Source organism: Apostichopus japonicus, chromosome 17, assembly GCF_037975245.1.
Source record: "Apostichopus japonicus isolate 1M-3 chromosome 17, ASM3797524v1, whole genome shotgun sequence".
In the NCBI taxonomy this organism is placed as follows: Eukaryota; Metazoa; Echinodermata; class Holothuroidea; order Aspidochirotida; family Stichopodidae; genus Apostichopus; species Apostichopus japonicus.
The window spans coordinates 36,501,202-36,519,280 of record NC_092577.1 but is presented as its reverse complement, the minus strand read 5'-3'; the positions used below and the strand labels follow the sequence as shown (position 1 = coordinate 36,519,280).

Here is an 18,079-nt window from a genome sequence, read left to right as displayed (position 1 = left end):
TTTAGTAATGTACAAAAATCGTACCTATCGACAAACTCTTTTTTTCCCATTACAATATTATACTATGAACTTGATCTTTTACGAAGCACTGTTAAGCGTATTATAGTATAATAATGACTCAGATCGTGTCTCGAAAAGTTGGGGTTCGTGGACAACTCTGACATCCACAGGGGGTTCGTGTGGGGGGGGGGGATATAGTAGGGAAATCCTGGTGTAGTATATAGTGTACTAAGTATGTATCCGTAGTTAAGGCCAATAACCGTTACTTAATGCACTCACAGCGATATAACCCTATCGCCGGATGCACTCGCCCTACGGCTGAGTTATACCACTGTTCTCGCATTATCCAGTGATAAACGTCGTGGACCGTTGATTAACTATTAAGTACATTTTGTGTTTATGAGCATATTAGTATTAAAAATATTCGGAACGTAATAAACAGCATTAAATAACTGCAGAAAAGAAACCCTTTGCAGTATAACTTTGTATAGATACGAATATAGATACATTATAACAGCGATCCGCAAAATTTTGACCTCCCTGCCTAATAAAGATTCCAGGCACCAAACCTCGGCCCAACCATGGACCAAAATACAAAAATAAGGTATTAATTAGCTCCATATTCCATTACACAATGATTTGACATCATTAGCTGTTCTATTTTCACTTTCATTATTTACAAATTAATAAGTAGTTTAATAAAGAAGTGTAAACGTAGCCTACCGACATGCCCAGCAATCCAAAGTCCAACGAAAAACATAAAACTGTCACTGGCAGACGATCAGCCTGGTTCCCACTGATTGGCTGTTACAAATACGTCATCTCCGGGCACCAAACCGAAAATAAAACAACTGTTCAATATGATTTTATGCACATATTAGTTTATCTGAACTTTATTGCTGGCTATAAACAACGGATATGATTTGCTGATAGCATTTGTAGGACCCAGCAGCAGCAATGGTATCCTTATAAGGTTATGTATATATTAGTTTGAGTAAACATATTATTCCCATAGCTAATATCATCTGAATATTCATGCAGTTTAAGTTTCGTTGACGAAGGAAACTGACTATTTGATTGGAACTCACTGCAACTAATTAAAATACCACAGATAATCATCCGCATATAAGAATCCACCTGCCGAAGAATTTGCCATTTGACGGCTCGAATCAGACAACGCCATATTTCCAGCTTTCAAATCCTGGCTGTATCTGCAATTGAAGATCTCGCTCATCGATAATAGCATTACAGGTAGGTTTGATATTTACTTCTTCACATCGATCAGCATTCACATATATTCATAATGTTAAACAGCTAAACGACAGCACGAATCAATGTCTGATCATTCTTATTCTTTTCTCATTTATACTTGTTCAAACTTCTCGAATCTGATTGGCATGTGCTCCTCAGCTGATCGTTCACAAACATAAGTATAATTGCACGGTATTCCCACCGGTGAATGAAAATAAGTTGAAAAAAATGTATCTCAGCAAGCTTGATACCAATCCTAGCTATCTGCCGTGCTAGTTCGAAGCAAACGAATGAGATCAAATATGATATACAAGCCCTTCTGTGTAAACACCACTTGGTAATTATTATGTCAAAATTTCTGAGAAAGAAAAGTTTCAGCCTGAAGTATACTGACAAGAGTGCGATCAACAACGCTAACCTCATTTAGCAACGCTGGCATTAATGTTATTAATAATATTGCGTTAAGCGGACATCACGGCCAAATATGCGCAATGTTAGTAATAGTATCCTAAGAGCAGTGATTCAGGGAATCGAAACAACGAATGACAGTTATACTAGTTGGCAAGCCAATGTCATAACACTGTGACGTCGATATTAACACTTACGTAACGTCTAACTGCTAGGTCCATGCATGATGTTACTGATTAAGAATACAAAATGTATTAAAAGAAGTGGACGTTGCAAAGCAACAATAAACGTCTGATAAATAGAAGTCATTGAAGCCATTGTACTAGAAATGTTAACTAATCTTTTTACTTTCTTGGTGGAATTGTGTTTGCGAAAGTAACTATATGTTAAAAGTTAACTTTGGCTAAAAACACCATAGCAGCAACACACACATTATGACACTAACTATACATTACTTTGCAATATTTAACGCTTCACCACACACAGTTTGTCTACTTCCAACGACGCCAATCTACTTTATGAGAGTAAAAACATGTATTACAAACACCAGTAGGTTGAAGAGATTTTAAATGGAAATAAAATACTGATGCCTTCCAATATTCCAGACAATGTGACAATTTTAAGCATATTTAGCATCTAATAAGTACAACGCATTGTCACAGAACTAATGTAAAAGTCTTAGTTACAGCAATATTTCTACAACAAAGCTTCCAAAAATACTGAAGAGCAAGACCACTCTTATAAGACCGACGCATTAAACAGGATAGCAAACAACGATGGATTCGTTTTACCTCAATGGAAGAAAGGAAAAAACAAAACAGTTTTTTTCTTATACTGTCATACTCTCGGCGTATATTTTGAAACCATTAAAGTCAACACATAAAATGAACCCCACACCAAGTCTATACCTCATCTTTCCCTGTTGATTCAAATTATTTCCTTCGAACGATTTAAAATTTTATTAAAACAAGCGAAACGGTTGCTATTGTCAGCTCAAATGCAATGATTAAAATAATTATTATGGGAGTTCAATTTGGAAGAATTACTTTGATTCATTCTGCTTTGTTGATTATTAAAGGAGGACGGCGAAACCTAACCGTAATGGAAACAGAGAACCCGGATGAAGATGATGTGATCGACGCTGCTGCAGGGACGACTTCTTAGCAAAATATCGATGAGGTACTTTTAATATTATGTACTGTTGAATAGAATCATGTGAATAGAATATTTTACACAAATTGTATTGCACTCGATAAGTCATTCTTCATTGTTGGTTACGATATTCGATAACATTATGTGTTACTATTGTCAAGAGAGTAACATTATTTTGATCACTTGGTTTTCCTTCCTCACAACGTTGTATTCATTGGAGACTTGGAAAGATTGTTTCAGATAGTTATAGCTGCACGTAAGATCATTATAAACAGTACTGTGCACAGATGTCCCATTTGCTGTCTAGAATGATCCCTTAAGTTAAATTGATGATAGCACCAGCTTGTACTTGCAGGAATACATTTTAATATCCTAAACGGAGAATTGCTTTTCAGTTCATTGAAAACCACTCTTACCAAAAATGTTCTTCTTGTGTTGCTGTCTTTTGTGGATCAACTGTGTTAAGCTAAATGTTTAGAGCTTATTTCAGTATCTTCTTAATTGTCACATGCCCTCTAATATCAGCTCTTAACTTAATCAATTCTGTTTTGCTGACTGATCTAATGGATTTTACACGTTCAGTTGCAGTTTCATTGAATACCACACTTACCAGAAATGTCTCTATTGTTAAGATTAACTACTACAAAGTTTTGTAGTTGACCTATTTCTAAATGGAGGTGCCTCAGTTGCTAAATCCCAGTTGTATGTTGAATAATAATAGATAAACTTGACGACCAATAAATTACTTAAATGTTATGTTAAACTAACTTAAATTTGAGATCAATATAGACACATGTGCACGACAAACAGGTTTCTTCATACATCCATCTTGGTACTTTTGGCTAAAATGCAATTTATGACCACAATGTCAAACTCTTTTAACTGTATGTGAAGGTTAGGAGTCAATGATATGGTCTCGGGAGTAATTGAAACGTCATGTTGTAAATAACATTTGAACACGCCTTTTCCTCTTTAACCATTCATTCATCAGATGGCCGGCAATATAGAGAACAACACCAGTGAGTCGGAACAAGAATTTCCCGGTAAGGCAATGCACGACATTTAGGCTACAGCTACTTGTAATATTTCCCACGTACATGTGGGAATAAAATTATACAACACCCTACCCCCCAAACTTCTCTCTCTCCATCTCTCTCTCTGTCACACACACACACACACGCATACCAGTACAAGATCTTTGGAGAAAGCAATCAGCAATCCACACAAAGAAGCTCAGACAAAATGTTGGCAAACACACTAAATGTAGTGAAGGGTTCAAAAGAACAAAGCTAATGCTTAGAGCTTTGACTGACTTAGACAAATCTCTTTGAGAACATAAACAAGTTTTCAATTGAATTACACTTGTTAACTCAGTGTTATTGAAAACGTTTTTAGGCACGAATTCTACTTCAAGTGTACGATGGCCCATTTGGGCCATATTGAAAAAAAATTGTCAAGAAAAAACAAGAAATTGACAAGTGAAAAAAAATTCCAACAAATCAATTAATCTGTCGTAACAGACTATTTATTCTGTCGTAACAGATTATTTAATCTGTCGTAACAGATTATTTAATCTGTCGTAACAGATTATTTAATCTGTCGTAACAGATTATTTTATCTGTCGTAACAGATTATTTAATCTGTCGTAACAGATTATTTAATCTGTCGTAACAGATTATTTAATCTGCCGTAACAGATTATTTAATCTGTCGTAACAGATTAATTAATCTGTCGTGAGAGATTATTTAATTTGTCATAACAGATTATTTAATCTGTCGTGAGAGATTATTTAATCTGTCGTAACAGATTATTTAATCTGTCGTAACAGATTATTTAATCTGTCGTAACAAAGATTGCGTTCTTAAAATTTGGCGGTGCCAATGGTGCCACGTATGGATTTATACAGTTCCACGTCATTATGTGGCGGGAACATTTTATTAACATATAAGGTTCACATAATTTTGTACTGCGTTTTGGTTGGTTTTGGCGTTCCACACTCTTTGCTTGAGGTGTCTTGCCAACATAAACACACTACCATAGTCGTTTCCTCATAGTTACAGGAATACAGCATAAATCGACCCAAAAATTCATTTGCTTGCAATCCGTAACTGACATTTCGCTCATAGAAGCTGTAATATGGCACGTCAAAGTCTCCGTACAATGGCATTCCATCTATGTGTGATTAATCTGTAATGACAGATTTATTTTCCACTTTCACTTTTCACTTGTCAATTTTTTTTTTATACTTGACAATTTGTTTTATTCACCATGGCCCTAATGGGCCATCGTACAAGTGATAATGCCATCGCAAGGCAATCTAGCAGTTCAGCTTTATCTATAAATGATTTTGTTGCAGTATAAACCTGATATATCGCTCCATCAACAGTGTAGTTGTTTCATAGATGTTATTTCTATACACGTTCAGTATATTATGCTCTGTTTCTACTGCTCCTTTTGCTTGGCATCCCTTGTTGTTGATTTCTGTCATGTCTCCCTGTATTCATCTATAGAAGTTGCTTGTAGCTTTATTTTTCGCATGTTCGTTAAAGAAACTTTGTGGGAAATAGTCTACATATAATATGTGTGTATTACGTTACCGGGATCATATCGATATTTCTTTGCTTCAGTGCATAGTTGTCCGCAAACTACGTTTTATGTGTGCGTAAAACATTTCCAAAGCCGTTTGTCACTGAGTTGCTATTAAGTAGAGTTTATTCTTGCTACAAAGACCGTGTAAACTGTAAAGAAAGTTCTTTGATCAATGTATGGTGCAGATCCCGTATTTTGAAAAACGTTATGGGTCCTTCTCCAATATTTGTATCGTTTTATAAACTGTTCGACATAGTAAATCACAAACAATCAGCATGAGAGAAAAAATAATATTCAGTTAGTCCTTTTTAAGTGTTTGGTAAATTGTAAATGTTTGAATGAACGATCAGATACCGACATGAATAATGGTTGCTTTGAGAGTAAGCCCTGTTCCTTTTGCTTAACTCTCACGCTCCGCAATGCCATTATTGTGGATGCATGTACTCACTGGACGTTAGGTTGGTTGACAGCGACGTTCTCCATCACTTCCCCTCGTTTCTCGCTACTGCAAGAACGATTCCGAGAATAAATGTAGCAAAACTTAGTCGGAAAGTTATACCTGACTAGCAACATCGTTATTAGTTCGTTTATATACAAGGTATTTAAAATTTTGGTATATTTCCAGATAGAGACACACATTAAAATTGTGTATTGTACATGTGTTGTCTCAAATGTTTACGAGTTGGCTTTGACATCAACTTAATTATACTCTTATATTCGATAGATAAAGAAACTGAAGAAGATTTTCTGGAATACTTGGAAGAGGTTGGTCTAAAGAACTATTTCCCACGGAAGCTCACCCTGAAAGCAGCCACAGAGGTACGGCTGTTCCCTAGCGACATTTCACAAATTGAAACAAAAGATTTACCTTTTTTGTTTATCAGTAAGCTAACCTCACTAGATAGTAGGATTACATGGAAAGAGAAACTTCACTTAAAAGGAAGTGCAAGAGATTTCATATATGCAATTCTTCATTGTTCCGATAATCATTTAAGACAACATTTGCTGGAGAAATTTGCATCTTGTCAACTTGCCGTGCCAGTCTTATTACCTGGGGTAAGAGATGACGCGAAACCAGAGCTGCTAACTTGGGCAATAAGTCGTGTTGTAAAAAAATGGAAAGAAAATGAAACATCTCTTGCTCCAGAGAAACGTATGGTAAGTGAGCGTGTATTTACCGCTGCATTCATAAGATTCGGTGAGATTCCAATCTCCAAATCGTCTGTATTAAATAATGTCATTGGTAGAGCTCAAGGTAATGAAACGTTTCGATATTTTTCGTCTTATGAAGATGAAAAAGAGTACGTTTACTATTGTTCTGGATCTATAGAAGCCCAATGGTATCTGCCAACATACGGCAGAAGCGAGGAGTTGTTGAAAGAAGTTACGTTATTGTTGAATCTGAGAGGTGATGCCACAGAATTTACTGCCGAAAGTGAGTTTATGTGCAGGATAGCTAATGCTATATTCCTGTTTGTAGATAAAGACAAATTGGAATGCTACAAAACAGCAATTGATGATATAAAGAAAAGATTCAAAAAGGTTTTCGTGATATATTTGATTGTACACAAAGAAAAGAAGGGCAGGCAAACACGTAAGCAACAGTCCAACAGTAAGAGTAAGACACTCAAAATCGATGCAAACGATGATAGTGTTGATTTCGGTGTAGAACGTAATGCAACAGACCTTTCAAAAATCATTTGTGAGAAGATTATGCAATACTGCAGTTCCACAACATGTGAAGATTACCGTTCAATTGAAGACTGGCGAAACTTTTGTTTTAATGAAGTAACCGTGGATCAGGAAAATGATTCCTATAACAATGCAAAAACACTGATGCAATCCTCCTTTCCGAACACTGAATCCATAGAGGAAGTAAAAAAATCATATTTACAATTGCAAGTCGAATGGGGTAAATGGGTCGAAGCTGATAAAAAACGTTTGTGTGCTGGGGTACAAACTGTTCATCATCAGTTTGAAGCAAAGGATAAAACAAAACGTGATATGAGGAAAAAGCAAAGAGATAAAGGCTTATCTGCCAAAATGCAAGTTTTTTTTGAAAACTTGCAAACAGTTATGCTCGACGAAACTGATCTTTTGCATTATTTCATGTCTTTTTTTCAAACACGTATCGAAATGATGGCCGCCCGTGAAATTCCTCCATTAGTTGAGAGAATCGACGTGTTGAATACTTCACTGCAAAAACTAAAGTCTACCATGAAGCAAGCTTCGCCCAGTGAACGCAGTAAACTGCAACATCACATAAAAGAATTGCAAAAGCAGCTCCTGGAAGAAAGCGAACAAGTTAATGCGAAAAACATTAGTTGCGAACACTTTATTCGTGAATTAGGACAATGGTATGAAGCAAGCCTTGCAAATGCTCACGAAGGAAATGAATTGCTTGTTACTCTGGCATCAAAATTACTTCTTGCAGGATATCCATTGGAACTTTTAGATGGGGAAAATGCTTACATTCCCATTAAATGGATATCAGGCGTCTTAAATAACCTCGAAAATACGCTTGACAACCCAAGAATATTTGTTTTGTCTATAATTGGTATCCAGAGTAGTGGAAAGTCAACGTTGTTGAATAGTATGTTTGGGGTCAGGTTTCCGGTACGTGCTGGTAGATGCACAAGAGGGTTATACCTACAAATGTTAGAAGTGAATAAAGCATTTCATAAAGAACTTGGCTTTGAGTATCTACTGATTATTGATACTGAAGGATTGCATTCTCCAGATCGAACTGTTCTTAACGACCACACATTTGATAATTCGATAGCTACACTGGCCATGTGCATTGGGGACCTTACCCTATTGAATATCGGTCAAGAAACTATTGGCCCAGATATGATTGGCATATTGCAAATAGTTGTCCATGCCTTGATAAGAATGAAGAAATTTGGTTTCTAATTGCAGAATTATTCAGCAAAGGGTGAGCGACATAGCAGCTGCCTCTAACAATAAAACTAATATGACTAAAATAAAGGATGCTCTCAACAAAGTCACTCGTATTGCTGCTGCTGAGGAAAGAGTAGATCACATTCAAGATTTTTCAGATGTATTTCCTTTAGCTGAAGAAGATGACTTGCAATTCTTTCCATGCTTGTGGATGGGTTTAATGTCTCCTCCAAGTCCTGGCTATAGTGATAAAATCCACGCCTTAAAGGAAGCCATTTTCAAACCAAAAGTAAATCAATCGGTAATCCCGCCTCAGTTTACAATGGCAAAGTTTGTTCAAAGATTGGCGAATGTATGGGATGCAGTGAAATCAGAAGATTTCGTCTTCAATTTCCAAAATAGTTTTGATGCCCTCAGTAACCGAAGGTTCCGACTAGAGCATAGTAAACTAATTGGCAAAATGAGAACTGATATATTTCAATGGGAGCTTAGCAATGGTACAAATATCAAGAATGATACGAAAGAAGACTTTTACGTGAGGCTGAAGATTGAAATAACTAATAAATGCGAAGATATAAATAAGAAAATAGATGAATACGTAAAGGAGCATTCAGACGAAGAGGAGGTGAAAAGACGTCAAGAAAGTATAAAAAAAGAAACGATCGACATTGGTAAAGATATTGAAAGAGGTATCAAAGAAAACACAGAGATACAATTACAAAATCAGGCCGATAAAAAAGGATTGCCAAATTTCATCAGAAAGGCAAAAGAAGAACTGAAAACTGCGGCTAAGGAAGCCGCAAATCAATTGAAGCACACAAAAAACACTAAATATTGGAAGGACAACCCTGAGGAATTGGATAAACAATTCGACGTACTTTGGAATAAAAAAATTAAACAGCTTGAACAAGAATTCCAAAACTCCAAGATTACTGAGGACTATATCGAGAAGGCTTGTGGTAACAGTCTAAAAAACCTAATGCTTGGTACAGAACATAGCAAAGCGTACACTGACGAGATACGTGGAAAAGTTAACACTAAAAAATCGTGGTCCCTTCGGGAGGTGGGGGGAAATGTTATTAGGTGGGTTGGCAAACATTTGCCGGGATCTAAAGACGGACTGGAAAAAGTTAAAGATGAAATATCTAGAATTGTAAATCGTCATAAAACTGATCTTAACAGTCACGCGAATGTTATACCGTTTCAACAAAGTTGCGTAGATACTATTTTACATGAAGTGTACAATGTGTTAAGGCAAAGCAATGCCAGCAGTGAATGTGTGGCTAGTACCCTTCGTGCAATCAAGAACGAGGTATGTGAATTTTGCATTAAATGTCAACGAAAGTATGAAAGTCACAATTCATTGCAAAAAATGTTTGAAAATGAGAAGGAATGTTTAAAAGATGACTTTAAAGCTATGTTGACGAAACCATTAAGAGTGGAGCGGCTGTAAAGAGATCATATTCTGAATGCGTGACTGTTTTGCGAAATGTAACTTTAAATGCCTTCAATGTAAAACTCTTAGAAGAAATGAGGGATGATGATTGTTATAATGATAAGCAAAGGATGCTTGGCAGAATTTTAGAAGATCTCTGTCTTGAGAAAGATCCAAAGTTGTATTATGATTTTATACAGGACAATGATAAATTCGTTAGCAATTGGTTGAGCCAAAAAGTTCTAACTGAAATAACAAAACGGTCCCAATATTGGGTAAGCAACGTAATAGATAGAAAAATCGATGAAATACTGAACTGTGTTCAATCTGCATTACGTAAGACTGAACATGAATTGACGGAACGTGGAGGGGAACAAACAACAACATATAGGGAATGGGCAAATACATTTCTCCAAAACGATGACCTTTCAGTGTATGGAATGAATAAACAGTTTTCTGTTGAGGAATTCAATCTAAGTGACATTGGTGAATTTACCAACATGTTGAAAAACATGTTCAGCTCACACTTGAAAACAGATATTACTAAAGGATGGAACTTAGACAAACTAAGTGATCAGTCAGAAGCATCTCAACTTTATTCAAAAATGCGGGATGTTGCACTTGATATCTTAGATCATTTAGGAACGTGTAAGGAAGTTTGTCCTTTCTGTAAAGTACCCTGCCATTTGCAAATCAGAGGTGAACATAAACACAAAGCTATCTTCCATTACTCACAGGGTGTAGCAGGATATCGAGGCAAAATATCACAAAAACTGACATTCTCTCCGTGCACAATGTTAGTGGCCTCCAACACTGAATATCGATGCCGCGTAGGGCCACCAGAGGAGTATAGACCTTACAAGGAGTATGCCGATGATTATCCTTCTTGGGACATTACCCCAATTCAAGGGGAAACTCCAATAGTTTACTGGAAGTGGGTATTGCAAACTTTCAATAATGATTTTGCGGAGTTGTACAATGCAAAGCCAGCAGAGATCCCAAAAGAATGGCTTACAGTTTCAAAGGAAGATGCGTTAAATAGTTTAAGGAAGGAGTACCATCTGAACAGTAAATAAGCAGCAGTAGCATAGGTTATAGTGCAAGCCGGTACACGTATATTTAAGATACAAAATATGCTGGAAACGCAAATAACACCACGCGCAGTACACATTTTCTACAGATCTTATATATCATTCAGTAAAGTATCATTTACGGTAACCGTTTTAAGCTCTAGTTGAATTATATTGCAAATTTGAAGGGAAAAAATGTTGAAAAAAGAGGAAAGAAATATAATAGGAGATAGTGATCACATAAGTTTACCATCACTGTGGACGTGAATCATTGTCCAGTTTAACTCTTCAATGTTAGTTTCGATTTTGTAACAAAGTTATAATAATACTTTCATCTTTAATTTCAAAATGATTATCGAAAGTTTATGATCCTTGTGTCAATCTGATGAAAACAACAATCTGTAATTGGCACATCCCAACTAATATTTATAATTGTGGCTATTTAAAAATACAAAATTGATTCGCTAAAATATGGTATATTGTAAATGCATACATTTAAAGTTTCATATGAACACAAATTCAATGGATCTTGTTCGAAATAGCGTGGAATTTTCTCTTAGACTTTTTTTCTGAAAGTAAAACTTCAGGAGTCAACTTTATAAGTTTCTTAGTATTTTGACACTTCAAAATCTATGAACTGATAAAGCTTAAATATTTCCAAACCATTTTGATACCTGAAACTAACTGTTAATGTTTCTTTTAGGAGACAAATCATTGGAAACAATATTTAACGTATAAATTTCTTTCAGAAGCATGTATATTCGTTACAAAAAAGTTAACTTTGTTTCATTAAACAATATTTACAAATTAACACACATCGATATAAGAAACAAATTTTTCTTTTTCAACACCTAAGAAAATTGTAACTAATAGTGTTAAGAAAAGAAAAATTGTAATTTTGAATATAGTGTTTACCTTTATCATGTAAGATATTAGTCCTGTCTTTTAATTTTGAAAATTTAAACGCATATTCATATATATAACGGTGAAAGTATTTCTATTCGTAGTTGAGGTAGAAACTTTAATAAATGTTTTAGTATGTAAAACAGGCATTGTATATTACTATCATAAAACAGAATATTGTCATTTTTTGTGTTGTTTAATTCAAAGAAAAAACAAAAACATTTTAAATGGTTTTTTTCTAATTAGTTGTATATTCTAAACTGGCACAATCTCCAATACAATATAATATTATAATAATGTGCTAACACATGATTGACATTACGTAGCCTTATTAGCTAGACTTGAATGTTTTTCATTACATATTATTACATCTTCATGTATAAGAAAGTATAGTTAGTAACTACAGTTAATTTATCTATATTCGACCTTACGAACTTATCTGTATATCACTATAATTGATCGATGGTAAACTTGGATCCTGAAAACTATAGCTTAATTAAAAAAAAATGTAGAACAATGTATATTAATTTCGTTTAAGAAAAACGTTTACTTTCATTCGAACATATCTATTAAATATTTAGTTATTATTAATTAATATTTAAAATTTTACACTAAAAGCGGTTTAAGTTTTAATTTGTAAATTTGAAAACGATATACCTTAATCATGTACATAAAATTAAGAAACAGTTTAAGTTGTTTTGCAATCATGGAAGTATTATTGTTTGAATATTCTCAACTGACAACAATCTACAATTTGCTGAGAGCATTCTGAAGAGCTATTTAAAGTTGAATGTAATGTTTTAACAGTGATATAATTTATGATTGAATTCACATTACAATATGTAAATTACATCACGTTAGCAAATCTTGAAAGTTTATCCTTTACAATATATTATTTTAAAATGTAATTAGAATCCATAGTAACCAATTAACATTTATTCAACCTTAAGAAATTAATTGCCTATCACCCTTGATCGAAATATTTATCTATATTAAACTAAAAACTTTTTTATCACTAAGGTGGTGCTTAGTCTTGACTTAAACACTTTTTTTCCATTTTGTTGTACTTAAATAAAGCTTGGCTGTTCTTATATGGAGGAGAAAGTTGTGTTTGGTGTTATTTTTGCGCAGTACACAATACAGTACATAAAGTATGTTTCGTGTTGATCTTCTACATACGATACTGTGAAAAGTTGCTACAAGTAAACAACAGGACTGGCAAGTGATGTCAGGAGGTTCAACAGCGATTGAAGGATGAATTATATATATAAGTTTAAACAAATTCAGTTCAGTGACGCTCACAGTGGGGGGCCCGGTGGTGTGATGGGTAGGGGCTGAGGCCATGTCGGTCACATGTAATCGTCATTTTTGTTTTAACATTTAGCCGGGGAAGAATTAGACAAAAGCCCCCTTTCAATCACACACAAACAAATGAATAGTATCTTTCAGCATACTTGGGTTAAGAGCTAATTAAAATAGGAAACAGGCTAACATTATGAAAATAACACAGACTTTAAATTATTGAATGAACACAATGGCATCATTCTAGACAACCAAAGCGTTAAAGAGAAACTAAAGTAGCCTGAAGCTTATACTAACCTGATCATTGAATCTTATCGCAAACCAACGTATATAATGTGGTGTAGGTTTTGCATTGAGGTAATCCTTACATATACATATATATGTGTATTTGTATATATATATATATATACAAATACACATATATATGTATATATATATATGTATATATATATATATGTATATATATATATATATATATATATATATATTATTACTGGCTTTCATGGTAAGGGCTTCGATTATTTTTCTTTCACTGGTATTGGGTAAGTTGTGATGTAGGATTTGCCACTTGATATTTTCTCCAGATTTCGGATTTATATTGTGAGTTTGTAAATGAGTGTATTTGGTCTGTTTAGTCATACGTAGATGTTCTTCTATTCTCCTTCCAATGGTGCATCCCGTTTCGCCGATGTATGTAGACGAGCAAAGATTGCATTTAATCTTGTAGACACAGTTTTTGGCTAAACAGATATTCTTCTTAACAGCGATTTTGCAGGTGTCACAGTTGGGTGGGCAACCCTGTTTGTCACGTGGCGCGGAAAACAAACTCGCTGATGGATTACCTGTCATGAAGTGTGTTCTCAGATTTGTAATGCCCGATCTGCTGATTGTTGCCAGGGTCTGCCGTTTTATGTTCTCGTTCACAAATGGTACTTTTAGGTAAATTCTTTGATCTTCAGATGGTCTAGTAGGGGTGATTATTGTGTGTTTCATGGTTGAGATCACGAATTTTTTAGGATATCCGTTTCTTATGAAGTTAGTTTTTACTTGTTTAAGAGATAGTTTTGTTGAGGGTTTGTCTGTGGACCTGGATATGGCTCTCCTTGTTTCTCCCGTCAAGATGGCTCGTTTGGCAGAGGTGGGACCATGGCTGTCCCAGTGCAAAATGCAACCACTGTGTATAGGTTTGGTATATAGTTGTGTTGTGAATGAGTTGTTTGTACGGTTGAGCGTTACAACTGTGTCCAGGAAGGGCAATCGGTCATCCACAGGCATTTCTATGGTAAAACTAAGAGCCGTGTTGAGGCTATTAGCGACGGATAGGATGTTATCGCTGTTAATATCCGCCGATGTCCAAACAAGGAAAATGTCGTCGATGTAGCGTTTTAGCATGACATTATTTCCAAATTGGTGACGAAGCTGGATGTCTGACTGATTCATGTAGATGATGGCTAAACTGGGGGCTAAGTTGTTTCCCATGGCTAAACCATTATTTTGTGTGTAGGGCTTGTTATCGATGAGAACGACGTCACTTGTTAATATATATATATATATATATATATATATATATATATATATATATATATATATATATATATATATATATATATATATGTATTTATATGAAGAGATACGTGTGTTGAATTTTAATTCTTCCTCATTCCCATCAAACGGAACATGCAATTTTTCAGCATGTTTACTCAGTACATACTTGTAATAATTAACATGGATATGTATACACGACCAGAGGGCGTGTCACGTGAAGATTTCGTTAAGAATTACTTGACATGTGGTTGTGAAGGTCCCTAGGAGCACCTTTTATCACATAACGTTACCATAACAATAAAAAAGGTCAACAAACATCACGACATAGGCATCTACAATACTGCATTTACTAATGAGACACCTAACTCTTCGAATGATCCCTATTCCTCACCCAAAACAAATAACAAATAAACTACAAGGTAATAATGTCGAGCTTTAAAAGAAGTTACCTGAAGATTCTGATCTATCTTCGGAAGAGCTATCTTTTATCTCTCGTCCATCTAGAACGTTTCATATGAGAGGGAAAATATATACTATGACCGCCCATCGCATAGCCTCAAAATTGAGTTATAGTTGTGAACATAATTGAAAGACTTCCAGTTCAAGAACAATAGCCAAAGTTAGAGCGCAACGAACATATTCAGAATATATTTATTAATTATATTTCTTCATCAGCATTTCTTAATTTGTGGAAACTGGCTATGTTATTTCTGAAAGTTTTTGTTAAGCCTTTCTGTTCACATAAACTACTACTAGCCAATTGTACTAAGAATTCTGTATTGTTGGCATTTACGAACATTTTAAAGAACATTTGTAAATACGTTTTCGTTATGTATAAAACTATTAATTACACTCATCACGATCCTTTGTAGCGTTGTAAACTAGAATCTAATAACATGACGGTGAACAGAAGTCGTGCGAAGCTTCCTTGTTCTCAGGTCAACGGTCTTACATTTTGAAAGTTGATAAGATATGCCAAACGTTTTACTGGAAGATGTCATTGCCTTTGATGGACAGGATCCTCCTCAAGTTCGAATACTCTTGAAGTTCGAAGGTTCTGAAAAGACATATAATATGGCGATGCACCAAAAGTATACTCTAGGACCCAATCAACTTTGACGAATATCGGTACTAATGTGTCCCCATATTAGGTTTGAATCAATAAGCTTCAGTGAAAATATAATAACACACCAATTCCATCCACATGAAATGATATATGCGAAGAAAAACCATTCGTTTGTCATAAAAATGAATTTTACTTTTGGATAGACCATTACATTTATGCCTAACTAAGGTTAAGGTGCATATCAAGTTGATATTAATCAGGCAACAGATGGCATCAGATATATATGTTCTCACTTGAACTAGAGCCTCAGAGCAAGGAGTACAACAAAGAAGACTTCGAGACAGTAGCCCAATGGTTCAAGACGTTCCTGTAGCTATTCAATCACCTCTTTACATCTTGCTCTGTTACGTGAGGTGTAAGGTGATGAACCATGCTGTGGATGTAAACAGGGCTGTCTATCATATCTCCATCAAAAAGTGCAACAATTCATTAGCAAAGGAACGAATTCTTAGCGCGTTTTTTAACAAGCATACAGTTATCTACGGGAAATAACCATCATAATAACCTCCTTAACTCGTAAAATTAAAGTGTTTCAGGGTATATTTTACAATATCTCTCAATTATTAACTTCTGTTATAATTCAGTTTAGGATAATGGTCTTACTTGAAGTATCAACATATTCTGAAGATACTTGTGACGTATTTCAGTGATATTTTTTTCAATTGAAAGGTATATTACATATGAAAACATGTCTGAATAATGCAATCAGTATTTGTTGTATCCACTGTACACTACACAAATGTCTGGATCAGTATTATTGCAAGTACGATATTTTTGGATGCATTGCATTCCTTTTATAACATTTGTAAGTTGTAACACACATAAAGACCTGAATAAACCTGCAATTTGCTTTGCATTATTAACATATACAAACCGATCCCTACCATCTTTCACTTTTGACAGCTTACATTACTAAGGTGTGGAGTGTGTACAGTCCGAACAAAGGTTCCGTGTCACCTTCGTAGATCATGCACAGGGATGTCCATTTCACCGTCTGTTTAATCCGGCCTCACAACAACGCCAACGGCTCTCATCAAGGGCTCAAATTTTACCACAGTGACAAATACCATGATCATTGAATTGCCTAAAAATTTGGTCATAAACTGAGCTGTATATTAGCACAAGACCCTGGCAATTCAGAAATGACTAAGTTTCCACGATTTTGTGATGTAAGTTCCTTATTCTGGTTAAAGACCTTCAGTTGTAAACAAGCAATATTTGACATTTGAAGCTGTTTTGTATTCATTTACAGCTTTATATGATATTCCAGGCGTTTACGGCTTGTTTGCTCTTTGATATGCAGTTTGCTTGAGATAATAACTTTTTGAACTTTTCAATATATTCTTGTCAATTGCAATGCTAAGTTTAAAATCAAATCATGTAAAGTTATACTTTGTGACCTAAATTTCTTATTCTGGTCAAAGACCTTCAGGTGTAAACCAGCAATATTATTAACGCTTCGTTTGCTCTTGGTAAATATTCGACAGGAACAAAATTACATGCTGATCACGTGACATAAGGAATCATTTAGATTAACGTTAATATCTCATAACTATGGAATAAATGATATAACTCAAAGTTTATCATGTTAGTACGATTCAGTATAAAATGGAATACACAATTTATAATTTATGAAATACAATTGGAAGCTTATATTAACACTATTCCTCTTCATTTTTCTTTTATTCAAGAACAAATTGATATTTCAAACCGTGCAAGTTATGAACATTATATTCAGAATACCTTACTTACTTAAATACTTCGCTGTTACAAATATGAAAAACAATCACTATGATATTTGCAGTTTTCTTGAGTTAGTAACTGACTGAACTTATAATTCAAATATATTGTCGTGAATTACACGCTATAAATTTTAATTTCAAATCGTGGAAGTTATACATGAAAAATGTGGAATTAACAACGTCGAAAATCTATAATTAGTCGTTAAAAAATATTTTGAAGTAATAACGTCTTCAATCGGCGACGCAAACACTACTTTCGTAATGAGGTGGTGGCGAAGGGTGGTTGTTATGTTTCCCCCGGGCACATGGATATAAATGTTGATTAAATAGAGGGTATTTAAATGCAAAATGTGCCAATTAGTTTTAAGAGAGTTGAGGGTTTCAATCAGTACTGATATCTGTGACCACATTTTTCTTTACTTCTACTGATAATGAATAATTTTGTTTGACGTTTAATTCTTACCTTGGCTATGATGCAGTAAATGTAGTTATGTTTTTGACTGAACCTGTGAACAATGATGCACGTTCAGAACGAACTGGTCATTCAAGTGGAAACAGATTTTACTTCTCTTTCAGGAATTGTGACTGTAATTAATCGAAACCCTCGCCTTCCATGCCTTCACTTGTAAATGACGGCATCTAAGTGAATGCTTTC

The 18,079-nt window shown here is 34.8% G+C and overlaps 1 protein-coding gene across 2 annotated transcripts in view; it reads left to right on the top strand.

The window, feature by feature from the left end:
* Window positions 1-924: 924 nt before the first annotated feature.
* The window catches only part of LOC139954872 (interferon-induced very large GTPase 1-like), a 297,255-nt gene continuing 280,100 nt past the window's right edge, over window positions 925-18,079 (top strand). The window contains exons 1-4 of one of the 2 annotated variants that reach the window (XM_071954846.1): window positions 925-1,251; window positions 2,738-2,838; window positions 3,803-3,854; window positions 6,125-11,870. In XM_071954846.1, coding sequence (XP_071810947.1) covers window positions 3,803-3,854; window positions 6,125-8,313 — 2,241 coding nt within the window. In that variant the 5' untranslated portion in view covers window positions 925-1,251; window positions 2,738-2,838 and the 3' untranslated portion in view covers window positions 8,314-11,870. Of the gene's footprint in view, window positions 1,252-2,737; window positions 2,839-3,802; window positions 3,855-6,124; window positions 11,871-18,079 lie in introns of those variants that run through there. The other variant, XM_071954845.1, reaches the window with a different exon arrangement.